General features: G+C 36.4%; 1 protein-coding gene across 3 annotated transcripts in view; it reads right to left on the reverse strand.

Moving 5' to 3' along the window:
* Positions 1-889: 889 nt before the first annotated feature.
* GK (glycerol kinase) overlaps positions 890-23,713 on the reverse strand; it is a 34,727-nt gene continuing 11,903 nt past the window's right edge. Inside the window, exons 8-21 of one of the 3 annotated variants that reach the window (XM_015637694.1) lie at positions 23,067-23,133; positions 22,440-22,457; positions 20,538-20,573; positions 19,884-19,951; positions 18,428-18,470; positions 17,680-17,760; positions 15,919-15,997; positions 13,992-14,088; positions 12,324-12,408; positions 8,967-9,087; positions 8,632-8,775; positions 7,979-8,059; positions 6,439-6,525; positions 890-3,321 (exon numbers count right to left, since the gene is read on the reverse strand). In XM_015637694.1, coding sequence (XP_015493180.1) covers positions 3,314-3,321; positions 6,439-6,525; positions 7,979-8,059; positions 8,632-8,775; positions 8,967-9,087; positions 12,324-12,408; positions 13,992-14,088; positions 15,919-15,997; positions 17,680-17,760; positions 18,428-18,470; positions 19,884-19,951; positions 20,538-20,573; positions 22,440-22,457; positions 23,067-23,133 — 1,015 coding nt within the window. In that variant the 3' untranslated portion in view covers positions 890-3,313. The remainder of the gene's footprint in view (positions 3,322-6,438; positions 6,526-7,978; positions 8,060-8,631; positions 8,776-8,966; positions 9,088-12,323; positions 12,409-13,991; positions 14,089-15,918; positions 15,998-17,679; positions 17,761-18,427; positions 18,471-19,883; positions 19,952-20,537; positions 20,574-22,439; positions 22,458-23,066; positions 23,134-23,713) is intronic. The other 2 variants (XM_015637702.1, XM_015637712.1) reach the window with 2 other exon arrangements.

Here is a 23,713-nt window from a genome sequence, read left to right on the forward strand (position 1 = left end):
TCATCCTATTCCAGCTTGATGAGTCATGAAATTTGAGTACATTCTTGTGCAGGGCAGCTAAGGGCAAGGTTGCAATTCTGCCATGTGAAAGGAAGACACTGGAGTCTCATGAGCAGAGAGAGAAGCCTGATATTGAGTGATAAGGGGTTACCCCAGGTTTGTGTGCTGATGTGAAATTTAAATGTATTCTTGTTTCCAGGGTGTGTGTCAGTGTGTGTGTCTTGTTTCTATACACACAACTATTTCCATATAGGACACCAGGGATTTGTAAGGACTACAGATGAAGGCCATGTCCTTGGATCATCATGGAGCACTGGATGTGTAGAAGGCAGCTGGAAGCCACAAAAAGACAGAATAAGAATCCAGCAGGCGCACTCCTTAAATGTACCTGTCAGATACACCCCATGTTCCTTTCTTAAAATAACAGAAGCACCTTCTGCTCCAAGCCACTCCCCCAGCAATGTTTGCTATTTCATGAACATTTTTTCCCCACAGCTCACAAAGGCTTTTGAATCTGTAGCAATTGCCAGACTATGGTATAAGACCAAAACCTGTTTGGTGTATTGGTCCCACCCCACCTTTGCATCAAACCTGTACTATGACCACGTTCCTTCCTGTCGTTGTACTTGTGTTTTCCTGCTTTTTCCTGAACATGGAGGGACTTGAGGGAATGTGATTTCTAATCCAGTCCTCAAGTCCTTGCATCACTGAAGCAGAATGCAGAAGTGCATATATTTCACCTGTACATCTGAGCAACTTAAAAAGCATGTCTCAGAGAGGCTGCTTTACTGCTTTGTATACATGAGCAGTGCATACTCATGCTTCACATAAAAATACCAGTGACAGTATGTCTGAAAGATGATGTGCAAGAACAAACTGACACCCGACATCAACTCATTTATGGTACTTTAATACCAAGTTAATGCATTTCTCAATTAAGAATTTATAAACTTGTAATTTATAAAAAAAAAAAAATAAATCACAGCTTCACAAAAAGCTAACTTTAACAGTTTGTCCCCTCCCCGCCAACAAGCAGTTTACAATATATTTCAACTATGTTGGTAGAAAGTTAACAGTGATGTGAAACTCTTAAAAAAATTTGCAACAGCAATTGAAAATAAAATAGTGATTCTTACTCAGTGAAAAATTAATAGGAATTGTGTTTCCCAGTAAAAGGTAAGTCAGAAAAGCAGCAAAAATTCCCTCTCCTACTTGTTAGATACAAGCTTTCCCCCTGCCACATTTACCATGGGCAAAGGCAACACTTCAGCATTATTCGTTCCCAGGTTCAGCACTTCAGTGGTTTTGGCAAGACTCAGAGGTCATATTTCACAAGTCCAGAGTTTGAGGTGTGTGCTGTCCCTGTTTCCTGTGCTTCACAGGCTGCTCCACTCCTCTTCCTCAGGGTACAGTGGGATCAGAAACAGCTCAGAGTGAAGGTAAGGAGTATGAAAATTTTTCTATGGGATCGTATTCTTTTTTTCACTTTTCACCTCTCCAAAACAAACTGGAAACGCCGAAATTTTGGCTGTCACACTTTACATGTGAGTATTTACAGGAGACAGGAGAGACAGCATTTGAATGATGCTATTATATTTTCACTTGAGTACAAAATCCCTTCTCTCTGGTGAAGTTATACATGCAACCACAGGACGAAAAATGTTCCTTCTCTATCTTCTAAGTTAAAAGTCACATTTTCAAAAGTCATTGCACTTGACAATAAAAAGGCAATTAATATGCATTTGATATTAAATATATTGTACAGACCTGAACTTCTGTGCAATTCAATGCTTCAGACATATATAACATCCTTTTAAAAACTAAGTCTCTAATCAAAGAAAAACTTTGTTAAAGACAAAAATCTTTAAGAACAAATGCACACAAAAAGCCTCTCCCTTTAATTCCTGGTGCATTTAAACACATCTTTGAAATTCTCTGTGTTGTTCCCACATTTAACCTTGCTGCCAATTCCATACTGATCTAACATCATTACACAAGAACACCTTTTCCTTGACCTAACCAATAAGGCTGGCATTTGGGATGCTGTTGATAGAAAGAGAAAAGCTGAAGATAAGGTTATTACCTCACTCCTTTCATGTGGAAAACAAAAGATTTCAAAGTGGATGTGATTAATTTGTCACCATTGTCTGTAAATTCCAGTGGCCCATTTCAGGTGCCAGTACTTACTCTACTGAGCCAGGGTTTTGGATTGTCCCAGCATATTTTGCAAGAACTTGCAATTAAAACTACGGAGATGGAAAATGAAAGGGAGATTTTGGTCCCTGAGATATACTAAATGAAATCAAGAACTAAAGCACTGATACTTGGTTTGTAGTGGACCCTCTTTAATGAAAACTAAGTTAGCTTCAACTTTCTTAAGTTTAACAAATAGTCACTTAAGCAGGATGACAGGATATATGCAGTATTGGTCATGAAAAGACTGTACAGTCTAGTTTGAAGAGTTGTCAGTTGCTGAGGACCAAGCAGTTGTCCTGTCAATAGCATGCTGCATCAAATTTGTCTTTCCAAGCTAGCACAAAAACACAAGATGAAACATGGCCTTAACCAAAGCACTATTTTCTCTCATCTCTTTAGAGGTACAACTACTTTAGGACTTGTTGTCATAAATACTTACAATGGGTGAAGTGACTACATGTGCCAGAGCCAAACCCAACTTTTTAACCTTGCAACTGAATACTCTGTGGATGATAGTAGCAAACTCCTCATTGCCAAACCAGTGGCAATGTGTGCTATGGTAATCCATCTTGGGCTAGTATTTCAAAAAGGCTTGTACCAGGGAAGTTGTTTCAGACCAGTGGCAACTACAGTAAAACATCTTTGGCAACCATTGGCATATGAAAAGTAATTCACAGCAGCTGGAAGAATTGTAAGATGTTTATAAAATTCCATAGTGATTCATTAACTTTCTGAAGTGTGTTGCACAAAGTACCAAACTCCTGAAAAACACAGTTAAACATCTGCTATCATTACTTCAGAGACTGAAGGCTTTTCTCATACCACTTTCTCAGACATAGCTAGGGCTTGTGAAATTTTAGAGGATGATGTGAGATAGTCCACACAAATGTTTCCAGTGCATTTGGAGTTGATTTGGGTAAGGGAACAGAGTAATGAAGGGCTCAAGACTGAATTTTCAGTGCACCGGGAAGTTACGCAGGGACAGGTGACAGATGGATTCATGAATAGATTGAACCACAAAGGGAGTACAATCACGTTGGTGGTGGAATCTCTTCAGACAACAAAACAAACCGAAACAAAAAAAATCAGCTGCATCCAGTGAGTCCATTAAGTAGCCTCATTTACCTTAAATAAAAAAAGTGTGCATTAGGAACACAGAACTTATTCAAAAACATTAGTAACACTCTATAACACAGGCAAGCTGTAAGAGGAATTCTTACACCAACTTTTGTTTTCAACTACTGCAATTATAAATTAGATGTGACACCAGGTAAGCCAGCTCTGAAGTCTGTGGCTGTGCACAGCAGGGGAGCAGAGACCACACTACTAAGGTGGGTAAATTTTTAACATATAGAAGAATTGAAAGAAGATAATTTAAGCTTATTTTCTTCTAAATATGAGCTCAACTTTCAGAAATTTGGAAAATACTATTGAAACTATCTTGCAGAACTGCACAGTGATCCCTATATATAAATTAGTATGCAATTTGACAGTAACAATCACAACACAAGAAGCTAAAAAAAAAAAAATAGAATCCTAAAAAATACCACAGAGGGTATTTAAACAGGAAGAATATGGTTTTGCTATTAGCACTGATGTCTCAGCCTGTGAGAATAAAAATAACTTTATACCCCAGATGCCACATAAGACCCCACATATAGCTAATCCCCACTATATCTCACTTGACAGATGCCAATTTAAGCCTACAAAAGCATTTATTTAAGTTTGAGTCTAATAGAATATATGATCAGTTTCAGTTAACTCCTATCCACCCCCAGAGGGGGGAAAAAAAAAAAAAGGTACAGCCATGTAATATATTGAAATCTCTCTGATGTCTACTTTCAAAGCACATGTGAAAAAAACAGCATAAGGACTTCAGTTGTTATACACAGCTTGCTTCAACAGTGAAATAATACCATCCATTTCTCTCCAGGAGAGAAAAATGAGGATCATAAAATAAAGTACAAATAATTGGCCTGATTTTGATGCAATTATGAAATGGCATAATTAAATAGAGTATTGTTTGGTCATCAGATGCCACATGAAAAGGCAGCTTAGCAGCTCTGTAAATGAGATTTTGCTACGCTAGTGTTCTCTATTCTGGCACAGCAGATTTTTCCTTCACATTTCAGTAGCTGTAAAATCCTGGTCCTGCCCTAAAGAGAAGTGTTCAACATCAGCACTGTTGCTATGCAAGACTTACTGCTGTTTCAGCACATGAAGGATGAATTCAATCCTTCCTAAATTTAATCCTCAAACCTACCAACTCTGATGACTGCATTGGAGTTACAGTGTTTCACTAAAAGATAAAATGTAACAAATCAATTATATGGAATTTCTGCACTGAATTAGGGAAAACCGGGTCAACAAGTTCTAGCTTTTAAAAACAAAAGGATATTTACCAGAGCAAGTGTCTAAGGGGGCAGCAGCCATGCTCCATTGATGACACAAATTCTGTATCTCATGTCCTACACTAACCCACAGCTAGGCAAAACTCCAACCTGTACGTAACATCACTGTTGCTGTTCCTTTTGAGACCTCATCACTCTTAAAACAAAGAACAGGAAATTTCTCACAACTTCTCTTCCCAAGCATACCATGTAAATAGTAATGCAATATATTAATATACGAAGTAATTATACTGGTATGTGTAACAACTATAGACATAGTAACAGTAACCATATTGACAGTCACTGGCATCTGAAAACAAGGTCAAAAATGGGTTCTAAAGGCCACAGTGAGTTGAGATGAAAATGTTTACCAGTTGTGGGTCAGAAAGGCACTACAAGCTTAAAAAAAGGAGAAAAAGAATTTTTTTTCTTATGAGTTCCAGCAAGTTTAGTATGAGTGCAAGTTTAATATGCAGGTTACTGATTAATTGTTTTTAAAAAGCAGTCCCAGAATTTAAGTTGCTTATTTGCTCATTTATCATTGATTTTCCATATTATTTTAGGTACTCACTACATGGTGAAGCACCTGACCTGGAATTTATATTCATGTTACTTTATTCAGCTTGTTAAAAATTTACCCACTTATTCACAGCTGGTTTTATTTTATTCTTCATAATACAGAGCTTTCTCACTCACAGATACATTCCAGAGTTAGTAAATCACTGTCAATCCATTTGTTCATTTTGACTTTTGCCTAGCACTTATTTAGTTTGATTTTAGTTCTCCTACAAGCTGCAACCATCTTTTCCATGCAAGGAAAAGTATAATTGAATAGTTAATTCATGCTGAATGAGTAGAAACAAAATACAAACGCATCACCACAGGAGCATGCTAGAGTCCTCAACTGTCTGTTTATTTAACATGCCCTGCCTATCCCTCCAAAACCAAAACAAAAAAAGAAAACTAAACAACCCCAAAATAGCTTACTAAGCAGCAACAATGCCTATACTGTAAAATACTTACTCTGGAATGAAATTCTGTGACAAGGAATAAATGACATCATCAAATAAACTTCCTTTTCTTACCGTAAGAATATCTTAATGAAACGTCTTACTTCAGGCATAAGTAACTAACACTGACATCTATATTTAAGAGTTTTCTTTTAAATTGAATATTAACAGGTTGAAGATGCATCTTCATTGCATATGCACACAGTCCCTTCCCTGTTTTGCAGCTAAGCCTTTTAGGGTCTCTTCTTTTTAGAAATTAATTCATTTCTCCATCAAAAGCAAAGTACAAGAAGAATGTTTTATAGATTTAGTAGATGAAGATTTCTAACAATACAATAGTTTCAAGGGGTCCAGAAAAATCAAATGGGTGAATGAAGCCTTCCAGGGACAGAAGAAAAAGTTTTCACTTAATTTAAAAAACATCCTCAAAATAATGAAAAATAATGCAAGAAGAAATACAGGATAAAGGATGGAACCTTATTCTGTCTGCCATGAACAGTGTAAAGCAGGCAATGTGTAACTCTGCTAGGCTGCTCCAACCTGTGTCCCTTTTATAAACTGTGTGCAATCTGTGCAGACAGACAAAGGGAGGGGAGAGTCCAAGGTTTCATGTGCATCCAACAACCACAAATTGAATGGCACATGAGGATGGATTTGAGATGGCATTCCTTTGGTTCCCTTAGGTACATTATGCCTGATTCACACCCTTGAACGTTTGTGTGCATGAACAACAAAAAGCATCAGTCATTTTTACTAGAAACAAACAGATGGAATACAAAACCCCCAAAACTTAAAATAGTGCAGATAGTTTTTAAAATGATCTAGTTCAAATAACAACTAACCTGAGATGTACCTTGATCCGATTAATATTACCATGCTACTCATAATAAAAATACCCAAAGGCAGATTACAGAAGATACTAATGTCACCTGATGGCATCCAGGGGACGGTGTTTCCAGTCAGGCAAATCAAAAGAGAAATATATATATATATAAATTGCAATATATGTGTTAAATATATATATGAAAAGAAAAAAGTAACAAATGTAGTGACATTTGCAGAAGAATTAAAAAAGTATTATGCATAAACCCTCTAATAATTCAAAACAGGTTCTCTCTGTAAGCGTTCAAGTCCAAATTCCACTGTCAGTACTATCTAGATTGGGCACATTCCTAGTACTCTCCAATTCTAACCTAACCCTAAAGTATCAAAGAACTAAGGAAAATAACATTTTCCCCCAGGTGTTAGACCAGAAAATCACTAAAGTAAGTCTTGATAAACTTATCTCTTCACAAAAAACTGAAGAAAAAAAAAAATCTAGGTTTATTTACTGCAAGGCTGAATTTTTTATCCTAGTAAGATAAGCTTCAGGTTAGATGTAAGGGTACTGAATCATAAAGGTCAATACTGAAGAGAATTGTATTTGTATTACTCATGTTAAGTTATCTGTTTCCTTTCCCAACAGCCCTGGCAGAATTGCTTGTAAACCACAGTGTTAAATAAAATATTTAAACCAACATACAGAATGGCAAAAGGAAAATTTTAGCTTTCAAGAAGAAAGTGGCCATATGCAGCTGAAGGGCTCCAATTGTGGATTTTGGATTGTGGGGGAAGTTTAAATTTTGAGGATTGTTTACTTAATACTTTGCATTTTAATAGTTTTTCCAATAAAAGAGAAATTAAATGAAGCCCATAAATCATTGATGTGTTATATTGTTACTCAGGACTAAAAACTTATCCCAAAAGAGTACTAAAATAAAAGTTCAAATTATAAGTCACGGGAAGACTACAGGTTTAATTTAATTCATTAAATTACAGTGACAGATGAGAAAGCACTCTATCTCAGAAGAAAGATCTTGTTCAGTCCCACAAAAGGGTTTTTATATTTTCTGTATGTAAACAATAGGTCTGTGTAATTCTTTGTCTGTCTAATTTACTTCATGGTAACTCCTTGCTCTAACACCCTATGGGTCAAATAGATTGTGATGTGGATATCAATTCCTTCTTCCTACACAGCAAATAATGAAGGCAAGACACAGCAAGCTAAACCACAGGATGGAACTTTTCTCCTTTGCAGCATGAGGTCATGGTATAAAGTTTACAAAGTGCCTGTGCTCTAAGCATTGTGCTGTATCTCGTCTGGCAGGTGAGATTTTTTCTCTTGCAAACCAGTGCCATTCTGCAAAACCTGCAGCTATTCAGGAGGATGACCCAACTATCTGTTTTCCTGCTTTGTTTCCACTGTGGATTTTAGTACTGGCCTTTAAATCACTCTACTAGTCCAGAGATGGTATGAACAGAAAAGGTCAACAAAAGCAAGATGAGCTACCTTGCTCAACTGGCTAATTAATATTACTTGACCTTCATTAAGTTTTGATTTACCATTTGAAGGACTGTCAGATGTCTCCCATTCCATAGACTTCATCACAGCTTTCTTCCACCTGGCATAGCGATATTCACTTTCTGAAATTAAGAAATCAGAAAACAGAAAAGCCTCACAATGCATTGGAATACAACCACAAGTATTTAAGAACCAGATACAGCAATATGAGTTTTTCACTCTTTTAAACAGCATCATTTGTTTGCACAGAGAAAGTAGTATAAAATTATTTTCTGAATATAAAAAACTACACCACAAACCCCACAGTTATGCATAGTAAGAAGAAATAAAAGAAATTTTCTTCATGTTCACCAGTAAGATTTACAAGCAGGACAAAATTAAGCAATTATGTAGAAACCCTTCCCTTCAAATGCTGTTTTGAAGTAGGGATTTTAGAAGTAGTTATAATCAAAATGGTAAGACAAAATTATGTACCAAAAATTAAGAAATAATTGAAAAGACAAAAAAGCATTTATCTTGCACAGGGATTAATTATGTCAAGTACATACTTTCCATCTCTACAAGCACTTAAGAAATGATGAGAAAGATAGCTAGCTAAAAAGCAGTAATTAATGTAGGCTTTTTAAAGCCAGTCCTGTCAACATCTGTGAAAAAAATCAGTTTGCAACTCAGATAACTTGAAAAGGTTTTATACCCTCTGGGTTGATCTGTGGTTCAAATCGTTCACATGTCACCGCTGTAAAGTCTCCAGGATTCAGACTCCAAACTCCAACACCTTCTGCAGCTCCTGCTGCCATAGCAGCTCCTAAAGCTGTCGTTTCAGGCATTGATGGCTTTACTGAAGCAAAACACAGAGAAGACCATAATGATTTTTAATGGAAGTCACCTTGATGACATTAGAACTAAAGACTGACATATCTATCAAGATACAGCAACAAAGCAAACTACCCAATTTGCTGTCAACTGCAATTACAAACTAATGTTGTTTTCAGCATTAAAAAGAAAGCAGGAGCTGTAAATTCATCTTACCTACTGGAATACAGAGAATGTCTGATTGGAGTTGCATGAGGATTTTGTTATTGGTCATTCCTCCATCTACTTGTAACTGACTTAGTGGAATCCCACAGTCCTTGTTCATGGCATCTAGAATCTTAAATAAGAATAATATATGTTACAATTTAATTGCACAGAAATCTCTGATACCCTCTGAGTGTAAAACACTGATACTACAGCATTTGCTGAAGAGGGTTAAGTAGATCATTCCTCTCCCCTATGTATTAAAGGGCAAAACAGATGTAATAATAACACAGTTTTGTTTAATATACAGCATGTGCATTCTCTTCATTATAGAAATCCTAGTGTAGGTCACCTTTCTTCTCGGGTGCTCTAGGTGTAGTTTTTGTGCTACTTATGTGGCCTGAGAAGAATTTTAGAGAAAAGCTGATTTATCAAAGCTAACAAAGGAAGCAGCAATAATAAATGGAGTCCTTCAGTTGATCATCCTTTGTCTAGATACCTTCTCTAATTTGATGGATTAAAGAACTGAAGAATTAAAACATTTGAACTAGCAACCTAGACTCTTCAATAAGAACTGAGGAATGTTGACATGTTTTGAAAGAGCAGCCTTTTCAAATATTTTCAATTAGTTGTTGAAAACTGAGAATTTAACAGCAAACAAGACAGCAAAAATAAACTGTCAGTGTCATTTTTTGTAAAATTATGTTTCCTTCTTTTGGGCACAGTCTGTAGCTGAAAAGTGTTGAAATGTTTACAAGGGGTAATTAACTAAGATGGAGTATTTAATTCACTGATACCTCTCAATATGCTTTTTAGAGGGTTTCCTTAAAAACATAAGACTTGTCTCAAACCTTACTGGTTAACTGGGAACACTATGGCATTACCCCACAATCACCATTAATACAGAATAGTGTTTTTTCTAGGGTTTTGCAAAAGCAGTCAGTTAAATGTCTCATTTACATTTTGTAAGGTTAGTGCACAATTTTTGTTGACAAGTTAGGCATTAACAACTACAGAATGATCTCCTCTCTGTAATTTTTCAGTGTATTTAAATAAAAAAGAGGTGTGTTTTTCTCAGCTTTAAATGACAAAGCAACACAGATCACAAAAACAGACCAAAACTACAATGCATTCTGCCTAGTTCTGTAGCTCACAAAGTGCCCAGTAATACAATATTTACCAGGAAAAGTCAACATGCTGTTTAAAAAAGAGACAAAAAAATGTAGGCTTGCAAGACATTGAAAACTACATGGAGATGAACTATTCAGGAGATTCTCCCAGCTTCCAGAAAGTAAGTCAGCAAAGTTCCTTTTCAGCAAAATCTTTAAAGGAACTAAAGAAACTGCCCAGGATAAATAAAGGTTAAAAACTACAAGGTAAGAAGAGCAAGGCCAGTTTTCATGATGGCAGCATCTGCCTATGGGCTTGAACTTTTCAATGCACTAGAAATAAATTGGAAACCAGGATTCTTGCACAAAATTTGCTGGCAGTACTCTAATAGTTCTTATTTCCTTCACATAAATGATTTTACATTTGTCTAAGGTGATATTATCTTTTTTTACCATTTGTAAATTCAGCACCATTGGAGGCTCTGGGTGTGTTTACCACTGTGTAAGAGCATGTTGGATCATCATGCACTCAGCATAGATTAAAATAATGAAAAGAATGCTAGAAGCCATGAAGGGTTGAAGGAATAAAACAAATCATGGTCATGCTGCTGCTATCTCAATTGGATGGAGGGTGGATCCAAGTATGCAGATTTTGCCTAATGACAGCATTGTACAGCTCTTGGAATTGAAAAATTGCTTATTTTTCCAAAATGCCTTCTGGAAGAAAAATCTTAACAAGTGTCATCTGTCTGTATAAGGAAGAAACTATTTTAATATCAAGGTACTCAGAAAAAATGAATGTCACAAACAGGCAAGAACTCCAATGAGGGTGACATTTGAGGGTTTTCCTTAAGACTTCCCTTTTCACTGGAATTGAAAGAACTTTGTTTTTGACAAAGCAGAACTAATAATGTATTTTAGAAAGCATACATATATTTTACCTGTGACACTAGGACTTAATCTGTTCATTTAAGAGTGTCCAGTGCCTGATCAGGCATCCTGTCATTGTGATAAAATCAGACAGACTGAAGTATGGGGAAGTGTTAGATCTGTTCAAACAGTGAACTTCACCCTCACTCAGTCTGACAGCTTTATTCCCCTCTCTCCTGCTCCCAACCACATGCCCTGCCTTGCATTCTGACATTTGCTGAATGACTCTGTGAGACAGCTGAGGTCATTAATCCAGCAGAAAAATAGCCCAGCAAAAAAAGGGATAATTTTCTGCTGGAAAGTTCACTGAGCTGTCACATGAGAGAGAATGGATGGGAGGATGGACAAGGAAAGAGGAGCAGACAACAAATCAGTTCAGTTGCCTGTAGCTTTACCCTGACTTTTAGTACAAGAATTAGAAGATTAGAATGCTACTTCCAATTTCCTTCATAACCTTCTGAGGGCTCAAGAGGCTGTCAGGACAGCTTCAAAAGCAGAAACCTTGGTGTAATTGCTGTCAGTCTTTTTCAGTGAGTACTTCACTCCATGTCACTACAGAAACAGCATACTGCTTCCCTCATCTTACATGGTTTGAGCAGGATGCTATTTTAAAAATCAGTATGTTTAAATAACAGCAGTTTAATTCACGTGATCAAATTAAGGCTTGACTGTTATCCTGCAAGGTCTAGGGATTTCATTTCCTCCTGTATTTGCACAGAACCCAAGGATTGCAAACACAAGGAGGAGTAGATGGTGATATAAAGATTCAATGCTCATACTGATATCAGCTTCTTTGATTTGGCTGTGGGATTCAATTCCTCTGTGAGAATTTTGGTTGGCTGTTACTGAACACCAGCTGAGGCAGTGAAGGATGGAAAAGGCAGGAAGGGAAGCCAGATTTCCCTTGGTATGTTTACTGATGTCTTGCTTTAAACTCCTTTTTGTTCTTGTGTACCAAAAGCGACGTAAGTCATTTCTGTCACAGCAGACCAGAAAGTGTAGTTTCCTACACTAATGGAACTTTGTAGGCATGTCACTGGCCCTGCCATTTTAAACATTCTATGTTCTGCCCCTCAAAATATTCACAAAATATGTTCAACTTATTTTACATGCTGATAAAAAGCAGCATTACCACTCCAAAAAAATGTACCACTCAATTTTAGCTAAGTCCACAGCAGCTGTTTTTCAACATTAGCAACAAGCAAAGACAAGAACAGCATCCAAATACAATGTAAAGCATATGACTAATCTTCATTAAATCTTTTAAATCTTTTCTTTTTCTGAAGAGCTACAGCTCCTGTTATCACACTAAGTTACAATTTGCCTTTACCTCTCGTGTTTGAAAGCAGACTGCTTCTAGTGCAGCAAAGGCGATGTGGTTTTTATTAGTAAACTGAGTAAGGCCACAGATGATACTGTTGAAGAGAGAAAAAACCCAATTAGGACATTCTTCTTTATCAGACATAAACCTATACTTCACACCTAGGACTTCTAACTCAAATCTCATTCAGTTCCATAGTATGAAGGCTACTTTTTAATATTAAAAACTTTGTTTTTCTTTAATCTAAAGTCTTGCATTTTCCTGTCAAGGTGCTTTCAGGATCCAGTCAATACAGTTGCCATAAATCATCCACACACATCCACAAACACCCCCACAAATTCCAGTCTGTCTTTAAGAAAATAAAAAAAATATGATTGACTTTGATTTCTCTTTAAAAAATGAGATAAATTATCACTAAAATCTTAATAAATTCTCTAATGCTTTCAGTTCTTAAGGAAAAGCCCATATGGGTCAGTGCTGTTTTCTAAATGTTTGAAATTGTTTTCAGGTCTAGTCTGATCATTAGTTGCTTCAAAGAGATTTTTGGGCAGGGGAATTATCCTACAGCTAACCAAGCTGAATTCTGCCAATGTACTCTGAACAGCAGAGCAAATAACCATCTTTTATTCTATTTCAACAGCTGAGGAACAGCACGGTACTACACAGAAATACTGCAGGATACATGCAAGTTCAAAGATATTAAAGAACTTTTTTTATTGTTACCATTCCAAAAATCAGTTTTTAACCATTAAAAAGTTAAGTACTGTGATATGAAAAATTGTAAAAACATCTAATTCAGATGTTCTTTTTCCTTAAAGAAAAAGATACATACAAAAAGCATCTGATTTCTAAAGATGCAGCTGCTTGAAGCCTTGGGAACAAGTTAGCCTTTAAGACTTCTTTTTCCACTCTAGATAAGTTATTTTTTAATTATATTTGTTATGCTAACATGACTGTAGAACATTTTGTGGTTCCAACAGTAAGCAAGCTCACAACAGCAGAAAACACAAATGAAAACCTATTCTTTGACTTTTACCAAGTGGTTGAGTCTGAACTACCAGGAAAGGGACGGGAAAAAAGGAGTAGAAAAGAATTTTCAATAGACTGCAAAGGGAGCTGTATACAATGAGAAGGAGGCAAAGTGGGAAGGAATTACATAGCCTGAAACTGAACTCAAAAACACGAATTAAATATTCCTCCTTTACTACGTTTGTTGCCTGACAGCTCACAGGAATGCAGACCTCTTCTTTTACTTTAGTGAGATAAAAACCCTTTCAGAACCAGAAATTATTTTCCTGCCCTGCTGACCCACACCTCTTTTTTTTTCTTTCTTTCTTTTTTTCAGTTTTTGTTGCTTTTTTTTGTTGCTTTTTTTTGTTTGTTTGTTTGTTTGCTTGTTTGTTTTTTTTTTTTTGCTTTTTTGAGGAGGGGGACAAGGAGAGGTGAAGAGGTTGAATAGTTGATCTAGCTAATCCTTCCTTTCCTCCCAGTAGCAGCTGCTGTTTTGAACAGGTTAAATACACAACAGAAACACAGTAGCTCATGAAAGTACCACAGGGAATGATGTATCTGGACACATCAAGGCAAGAAAAACGACAGCTTCACATACCTGGATGGAATGGTATTTATAAAATGATTAAATCCCCCTGCAAATGCAGTGTTCAGTTGGATCCTTACCCCCTTGCACTGGGTTCCCAGTATGGTGCGTACAGTCCTGAAAATGCTGGCACAAAGTAGCAGCCATAAGAAGTTCCCACCTCTGCAGCCAGTTGTTCTAATGCACACACAAAACACTTACTTAGCTTTTCCCAACTACATCAACACCTAAGTACAGCACTTAAAAGTGTTATTATTTAATTAAGAAAAATATTCAGGATATTTTAGGTAGCTACAAACATAATCCAGCCACGTATACAACTAGAAAATACAACTAATGCTGGCACTCTGCTTCTTGTTAACCAGTTTTCCTTTTGTAACAATGTGAACAGAAGATGGTGCATAGGGAATTGTGGGAAATGCAAAATGCAAAATCAAAACTGAAACCCAAAACTGTGTACTCAATATTCTAACCTAGATTTTGTAAGGTTTTCAAATGTTATCTGTCATGTGGATAAAGAATGCAACCTTCAAAGCAGTCCGAAAGGTCACACTTTACTTACATTTAAGTCAAGGCAAGCAAGTGAAACTGGATCAAGACCAAAGGGAGTTAAGAACTAAATTCCCATTAATTTCAAATGGATTTAGAGCTCCAAATTGTCAGCTTATGTATTTAATCACAGGGCCAGCTAGAAGGAAATCTAGATAGGAAAGTTTCTTGATATGAGAATAATAACTGTGGATATATGAACTCCTCAATACCAAAATATTTGCAATTTTAAAAATTATATTAAGACATTTAGGATGACAAAATAGATACTGCTAATGAACAGCTCTTTCCTATAACAAGAAAGGAGCATTTTCTTTCTGCTTTTGCAAATTTCTTCTGTTTGCATTGATCAGAGAAATATAGCAGTATAGGAAAGAAGTAGAAAGACGTCTTCAAAAAGTCTTTCTAAAATCATTCCTTCATACAGATGTCCCTTAAAAAGGGAGTGAAGGCAGAAGGAAGGACAAGTTCAGTGAAACGAGACAATGAATCCTTATGTGACTTTTATAACAATGACACGGTTAAAGGTCCTGAAACTCAGACCTTCCAAAGGTCTTGACAAACTTGTCTTCACAAGTTACAGGTGCTGTATTCTCAACAAATGGCTAATTTAAGCATTTTATATTCTTCTGCATGATCTTCAAAGCTTTCTTTCAGAAAAACAGACTGATGCTCTAAGTTTTTGCTAAATCTTTGAAGTTTTACATAAAATTTTAATTCTAAATTCTCCCACCTTTGAATAAGATATCAATTTATTAAAAATATGCAATGAATTTCTTTTCAAACCTAAATTTCATTAAATCAGTCACTTTCAAATGTTTGCCTTTGCATGCTTCTGACATTTTTTATTTTCCAGATTTTGATATGTTCCTAGTTTTTATGTTACAAACCAGCTTGTTTCAATTCATCTGAATTAGAAAATATCAGCTACACAAATGCTAAAGGATTACTGCATTCATAGCCAAAACAGATTACTATCCTCCACATCTCCTTAAAGAAGCAACTTTGCAAACTGAGATCCCTATCTCTATGGATATGAAATACACAAATATTTGCACTTGCAGGGCCTTAGGTTCTCATGTTTTTGACAAGAATTTGTAGATTTAGGATCAAATCTATTCTGGTTTTTGTAATACAGACTTAAATACTCTTGGCTCTGAGAACTTCAACACTGTGTACCTATAAGTAACTCCCTGAATATCTGCTTACCAGGGAAACTACAAAAAAGTAGAGATTGCAATTACTAAATTGTAGAGATTATGTTGATAGGCTCTATGAAATATATGTATCAACAACAGTGAGCTCATGGATGCAAAGTAAATTTTTGTTGTGTTTAAACACAGCAAAATGTATGCACCTTTCAGCTTTTCTTTACTTAAATATTTTGAGCTTTCATTTACCAATAAAGACATTGTGTGATTGGAAAACTTAAAAAAACCTGAACAACTCTATACTCACCAACTTCCTCTGTAGACTGAGCAATACCCAGATTGTCCCTCAGCCAACGAACAACAGCCCCAGCTATTGCAACAGATCCCTGAAGGAAACAAAGTCACTCCATTAGGAAACAACAAGTGGTAGCTTTGTGCTGCTTTTGAAAAGACTGGGGAGGACAGGTTGCTGTGGCCTCCACCTGCAGCCTTACAGTCACAGTGTGAAGCACTCCCAAGCATACTCACAACCAAACCACAAAGTTTCTTGGCATCTGGAAACTGCCATGTAAAAAGGGCAGCCTGTTACACAGACTCCAGGTAGAAAAGGTATGTATCCTTTTTTTCATGAGGGGAAGTCATATATTTTTATGTTTTGATTTAAAAAAATAAGACTAAATCTGTCTAGTCTAAATACAAACATCCAGAGAGACAGAAAATTTAGGCAATTGTGCATTTGCCAGCAAAATTGCTCTGTTGCCTAATGTCATGGGGTGACTTTACCTTTAAGACAGCTTTGGGAGATAAGGAAGTTGAAGCTGCTGGTGACTGATAGGAGTCTTTTTCTCCTGCAAATGGCCCTGAATGGCTTTATCACATCACAGATAGCATGGCTCCCATCTAACCCCGAAGCCAAGTCCAGTAGACTAAGTAAAACAGTAGCAGCATTATATATTCATTCAAAGCCACTGCTAGAAGGGGCAGGGGTGTTTTCTAAGCAGCTGGCTATTACAGTTACAAGATACAAGTTTGATTAAAGGAAAAGGCTGAATCCACATTTTCTGCCTCTCTGCATCTCAACCAGCAGATTGTAGATGGTTCTAGCATGGATATAGGACAAAGCACACTTAAAAGCTTCTGTTGAAGCCATGTTTTCAGACAATATCATTAAAGACTTGGAGGTGAAGAAGCAAAGTGCAGGTGTTTCAGCATGCAGGAACTCAAATCACTCTCAAGACAGTTTCAGTTCTTGCTTTAAGAACCTGGGTTAAAAATAAAACAAACCTCTCACACACCCACACAAAATAAAAATTCCAGAGTTTGCCAGGTCACGGCAAATGCAAGATACACTCTCCTCAGGGAAGGAAAAGGAAACAATTGCAGCCTCCCACATCCTAATAAAGTACCATAAACCACAAACCATTCTCACAGTGAAGAAAATCCTGTGTTGTCTTTGTTTCACATGGAAAATACAGTCTGTCTACAAAAGCTCAATAACAGCATTCAGTGTATGTGTTTTGGGAATAAATATTATATTACAATACTTAGCACATTAAACAGCATAGATGGAAGAATAACAATTTTGCTGTTCTAAACAAAGCTTTGGTGCCAAATAGGTGTTCAGTTGATCTGTGCTTCAGAAGCAGAGCTTTAGAACAATGAACCCTGAAGTTTAAGCACAAATACAATTTTCTATAGAACTTGGATGCCCTCAGACTTGTTTGGAGAAGTGAGAAACTAAATTCTGTAAGTAGGCACCTGTATCAAAGAGGTAAAAAAGATAAATTTTTAAATGAAAAAAACTTGAGAGACTGAGTAACAGAAAAAATGTTTTAGCCACCTAGTTCTGAAAGTATAAATGATGCAATGAAGAAATATTTTTTATTACATTACATGATATAGATCTGAGACAGGGATAACCAAAACCACACAGAAGCCTTCAGGCACACAAACATAACACATAGGTGTTTTAATTTCTGCACAGCAGAAAATACCATAAAAATAACCAGATAACAGAAGTAAATAAGAACATGTATCATTACAAAAAGGAAGAAATTACTAAACTTACCTCTAGTGCATAAAAAACAGGTTTGTCTCTGCCCATTTTGTAAGCTATTGTGGTTATAAGACCATGCTCAGAAAACACAGTCTAAATGGGGAAAGGGGAAAGAAAAGGTAAAGCATGAACAAAGGCAGAAAATACTTAAATAAAAACATTCAAATTATAATAAACAAGGGACTAAACCTTCAAATGAAATATGAAAAGTTTAAACAAAGTAAATTATCAGTCACTTTAAACAAACACCTAAGATAGAACACTCATATTGCTGGTGCTAATTCTTGTTTCCACAAACTGCTTCAAATCTTTCCATCTTCCTTACAGAAGAAAATTGGGGGTCTTTAGGGTGTGATGTAAATGAGAAGGAAGACAGAGATTTGTGCTATTTAATCAACTTCAACTACAAATAAATAATGAGAGAAAAAGAAGGGAAGAAATAAAAGAGACAAGACAAGGAACAAAGCACACATAACATAACATAATCCTGTCTGGGTGACAAGAGGAAACATATACAAGGGAAGAAAATTGTTAAGAAAAGTTCTGTTTGGAAATTTAAGGAGGTAGGAAATTGAGTCTCACAGAAACACCTTGAAAAAATTGCTACTTTTATTCCTTCAGATTTCAGTATGTGCTTTTCCCTTTGTCTGGCAATATAATTGTTATTAGTAAGTCCAAGAGTGTCTAACATACAGTGTGTTTCAGAACTTAAATAGTCTGTGAAAAACAAAAAAACAAACAACTCAAAAATGCAGCTTACCTTCTGACCTGTGTTACACAGCAAGAAACAACCTGTTCCATACCTAGCATGAAAGCAAGGCAAAGTTAAAATCAGAATGTTTAAAGAATAACCTATTAAAGCAATCCATGAGTCCCCTGTGAAGAATCAAGACACCACTTTTTGACCCCTGAAGGTTTTGCAACCATTGACTGATGACAAAACTATCCTCAAAAAGTTGATTTTAATGCAGCCTGAAGCTGAAAAATCTAGTCACATGTTTCTGTCTCTGTGCCTCTCTCTCTTGCTATTTTTTGTCTAACACTTGATCAAGGAGAAATATGGCTGAAAACTAAGTGTAAATTCCTCTTTGGTGATAGTGTTTACCTACTTCAATTTAAGTTGATTATGAGAGCAACTTTATAAAATAAATATTTCACAATATTAAAGGGGAAATTTTAAGCAACTTTGTTCCTGTCACAAAGAGGGTTTTCTTTAGACACATCCCATTCAAAAATTTCTGAAAATGGCATGTTTCCCATTAGAAGACCAAATTATATATGTGTGTGCATACACACTCATATAAGAACATAGTTTAATATAAGGGGTACAAAGTACTACCTGTCTCTTATACACATCTAAGAACATAGTTTAATATAAGGGGTACAAAGTACTACAAGCCACTCCAACTTACTCTAAGAAGTTATTCTTGAGAAAAATATTCCTTACCTTTTTAAAACCCTCAAAATTAATAGCTTAAATCAGTACTGAGATAGCCTTCAGTTATATTTGGAAAAGGAAATAGTAAAGCAGTAACAGAAACAAATTAAGATAGACTGATATGTAATCATACCTGTGAAACTCCCATACTTGAGTGTGTATGTCCCTACATGCTTAGTTAAGCACCTGGTTGTAAATAGAGCAGTAAGTCATTTCAGCAGACAGCTTTTCCTCCAATGATTGTTTGATTATACCAGTTGACTGATTCAACTGATCAGCTATTTTACACAAAGGACATTAAGGGGCTGAGAAACAGCAAAAAATGAATGTAAAATTCTCCACTCTGAGCTAGACATAGAAGCAAAACTAAGCACTTCAACTGAAATGGACCCTTCCCATCTAGCAAAGCTGTGTCATTTAAATCTGTGCAATCTAACTCACTGTCCTGAATTTGCTTTACCTTAGGTCACCATGTAAATGTCACTGCAACTGTTTTAATCTGTGTTTTGAAGATTAAAATGAAAGCCCCCTGTCACATAGAGATTTTCCTTGCAGTGACTGTGTTCCAAGATACACCTCACAAGCATGTAACCTTAATATCTTCATTACTTTATATGAGAGTCATGACATGGTTTACTTTGTGGGTCAACACACTCAAAAGGTAGATCTGTAATTACATGTAAACTACAAAAGAAGTTGGCAGTTGCTTGAAAGAGAACATAATACTAAATTCAAAACAGAATATTGTGTTTATCTTACTACGTTCCTAATAACTTACGTGTTTTTTGCTTGTCCATCTTGAAAACACATTTGCCCAACAAGAGCAGCATGCTGGTCACCCAAACACTGAAAGTGAGAGATTTTTTCCTTTAGCACATGTCCTCACATGAATTACATATTTGATTATAATCTATTAGTAGCACACAGGTAATTGAAAGCAAGGAAACACCTACAGAGAAAAGCTATGCTTTTTATTACTTTTCCCTCTGTAAGAACTGCAAATGAAATGTGTTCCGCTGCTTATGGTGAGCAATTTAAAGAAATAAAAACTAAAATTTACTATCTTTATACATTGGAAAAAGCTGAGAATTTGCCCAGCATGTCTGTATTATGTATATACTTTTATATATATGAAGCAGAGCATGCATCTATTTTGTAATGTTACTCTTTTACTTAGAGATACCAAGTTTTCAACAGCACTACATATATGCATTAAAGCTCTCATTTGTATTTCCACAGCCAGACCTTAATAATAATGGATCAAGCCAAATAGTGATTCATCTTCAAAGGACTACTTCCTGTTTAACCTGAAGTGAAAAACCAAGAACTTAATTTATAGCAGGATGCAGTCATCTTTAAAGATTTTCCTATGGAGATATGTTCATTCAGTTCCAGGTTGTCATGTCAGAGTATAAGCTGAAGTAGGACTTACCCCAGAAATTGGTACACCTGTCAAAGCTCCAGATTCCTGTTTTGCAAAACAAGAAAGAAAAACTCTGAGTTTAGCTTCCCATGACTAGAATTGAAGGCCATGAAAAATAAGCTAAACTTCTAATGCCCGAAGGAAAACAAGGAAGGGTCATGTAAGCAACGTGGTTCAGTTCAGGTATACACTTTGTTTCAGCTTAATGCAGCTCATGTTTAAACCACTAAGAAATGGAGAGCAGGAAGCTTTACAAATATACTTTATGTGACCTCAAAAGTTCCAAGCATAAATTTTCTTGAAAGAATACTATACAGAAAATCCAGTTCAGTGTAATTTGTGCAGTAGATGCCAAGTGTAAAATGCAAAAGTGCAAAATGATAAAGTGATTAGGAAAAAAATGGCTGTGGCAACACTCTAGGCAAAGGCAGATGCCTGATTTTAAGATACAGCGTTTTAAGTCTCGTGTAGGCCTTCTTCCAAACACTACCAGTTTTTCAGTCATAGTCCTGTTACAGAATCATAACATCATTTAAATTGGAAAAGACCTCTTAGATTATCATGTTCAACTGTTAACCCAGCACCGCCAAGTCCACCACTAACCCATGTCCCTAAGTGCCACATCTATACATCTTTTAAGTACCTCCAGGAATGGTGACTTCACCACTTCTCTGGGCAGCCTCTTCCAAAATTTGACAAGCTTTGAAGGCTCTTGTTTTATCACTGTTACCTGGGAGAAGAGACTGAACCCCACCTGGCTACAACCTCCTACCAGGCAGTTACAGAGAGTGGTAAGATCCCCTTCTGACCCTCCTTTTCTCCAGGCTGAACACCCCCAGCTCCCTCAGCTGCTCCTCACCACCCCTGTGCTCCAGACCCTTCCCCAGCTCCGCTGCCCTTCTCTGGACTCGCTCCACACCCTCAGTGCCTTTCTTGTAGTGAGAGGCCCAAAACTGGACACAGCATTTGAGGTGTGGCCTCAGCAGTGCCGAGTCCAGGGGGACAATCCCTGCCCTGCTGCTGCTGCCACACCATTGCTGATCCAGCCCAGCTGCCTTTGGCCTTCCTGGCCCCTGGGCACACCTGGCTCATGTTCAGCTGCTCTTAACCAGCACCCTCAGCTCCTTTTCCTCTGGGCACATTTCCAGCCACTCCTCCCCCAGCCTGTAGCTCTGCCTGGGGTTGTTGTGTTCCAAGGGCAGGACCTGGCACCTGGCCTTGTTGAACCTCACAGAATTGGTCTCAGCCCATCACTCCAGCCTGACCAGATCCCTACACAGACCCTTCCTGTCCTCTAGCGTATCAACACTTCTGCCCTACTCAGTGCCATGTGCAAACTTAGTGAAGGTATCCTGAAAATTTCATTTAATTATTTAACAATTTCTAGACAATTTCTACTTGTTTCTTTAATTTTTTTTTTTGTGCAATCGTGAAAATGCATTTTCAATAAAGCCATGCAAGTGTATTTCCAATCTGAATTTACTTTTTTTTAATTCCCATTTTAATTAACTGGATTTAAGATAACTGTGTTTATAAATGCACTAAAAAGCTCTACATGAATCTGATGTTTAGCTACCATAGAATTAACATTTTTAGATGGAATGGACAGTTTTTCTCATTTAGAAAATGCTGTAGCTAACTTTTATTAGCCAGTAGCTGTATTTTTTAGCTTACTATAAAAAGAAATATTCAGCAGTGTGGAAATTAAGACAAACACATACATTAAAGATCACATTTTAGAAACAATTTTGGCAAGAACTCTAATTGTACTATCTCAGATTTGGAAACACACAGCAAGTTTATTGGCCTAGAAAGTGCACTTCTTCTAATCCTGAAACCAATAAAAATGCACAGCATCTGAGCAGAACAGGTAAGATATAGGTGGTCAGCCTAATGGAAGCCTCTACTCACCCGGCTAGGACAGATTTTCTACAGCCAGCAAAAGGAAGAAAATAAAAAAAAAAAATAGAAAGAAAGGGGAAGAGAAACAGAAGTTCACATTTAAAGTGATGAGCAATTCTGTTCTGGTGGTCAGGCAGTATCTTTTTCCATTTACCTTGCTCATTCAACTCAATACAACTCACTCTTATCCAATCTTCATATAAATAAACGTAAGCAATAACTTCTAGTGGCCTTTCCATTAACACACCAGCAAAAATATTTACGTTTCAGGGAAGTTAGAGTCCTACTTAAAAAAATCCATCTTGTAACTTGTCTTCACTAGAAGATACATGTATTCTTATCTAACAATAGCTTAAATTTCCAGGAAAAAGAAGGCAAAATCACAACATCCAGTTTATCCAATCTTGAATTTCATTAATTAGATGCCACTGTGTCAGAAGAATTGGTGCTGCATTAAAGTAATCAAATACTCAACTTCCTATAATATTATATAACAGTAGATAAAAGTGTACTAATCATAAATCAAGCAATACAATAGAAAAAGCCATTAGTCCTAATCTATGGAATCTGTCAAATCCAAATCGACACAATTATATTTTTACAAGATGAATTTCACACAAATACTGGAAAACATACCATCAGGCCATAAATCTCAGAGGAGCTTCGTACGTTTGGAAGTATTTCCATAGGAATATCAAAGAACCTGAACACAACAAAAAACAATGTATATTGTATAGTCAGTGCTAAATCAGAAAGCATTTTGGATATATTTTCTTAAATAAGTTTAAGGTATAAGGAGAAAAACAACTATAAAAGGAACTTTTGTTTCCAGGTTTTAATCTATAGCTATGTGTTTTTCCACTTTTTACAGTGAACACAGGGTTTTGGAGTAAAATAGCATATATTTCAGTCTTTGAGGATAAATCCAACTCTTTTACATAGAAATCCATGCCTCTTCCAACAATATCTTAATAATACACTTTTTAGTAAATTTGAATTTCAAATAGAGCCACTCTCATTCCAGATACTTTACAATTTTGATTAAGTAATAAAGAAACTATTAAATCACAATATTCTGAGTTGGAAAGGACCCACAAGCATCTTAAGTGAATGGCCCATACAGGGACTGAACCCAGAACCTGGGCATTATTAGCATCATGCTCTAATCAGCTGAGTTAAATTGCTGCCATGAACCAGGCCTCCATCTACAGAAAGATTCTGCTACTTTTAGTTAATCCAGACCATTGTAAATTGGACATCTGGAGAAGAATGAATCTTAGTCG

Source organism: Parus major, chromosome 1, assembly GCF_001522545.3.
Source record: "Parus major isolate Abel chromosome 1, Parus_major1.1, whole genome shotgun sequence".
NCBI classification, from domain to species: domain Eukaryota; kingdom Metazoa; phylum Chordata; class Aves; order Passeriformes; family Paridae; genus Parus; species Parus major.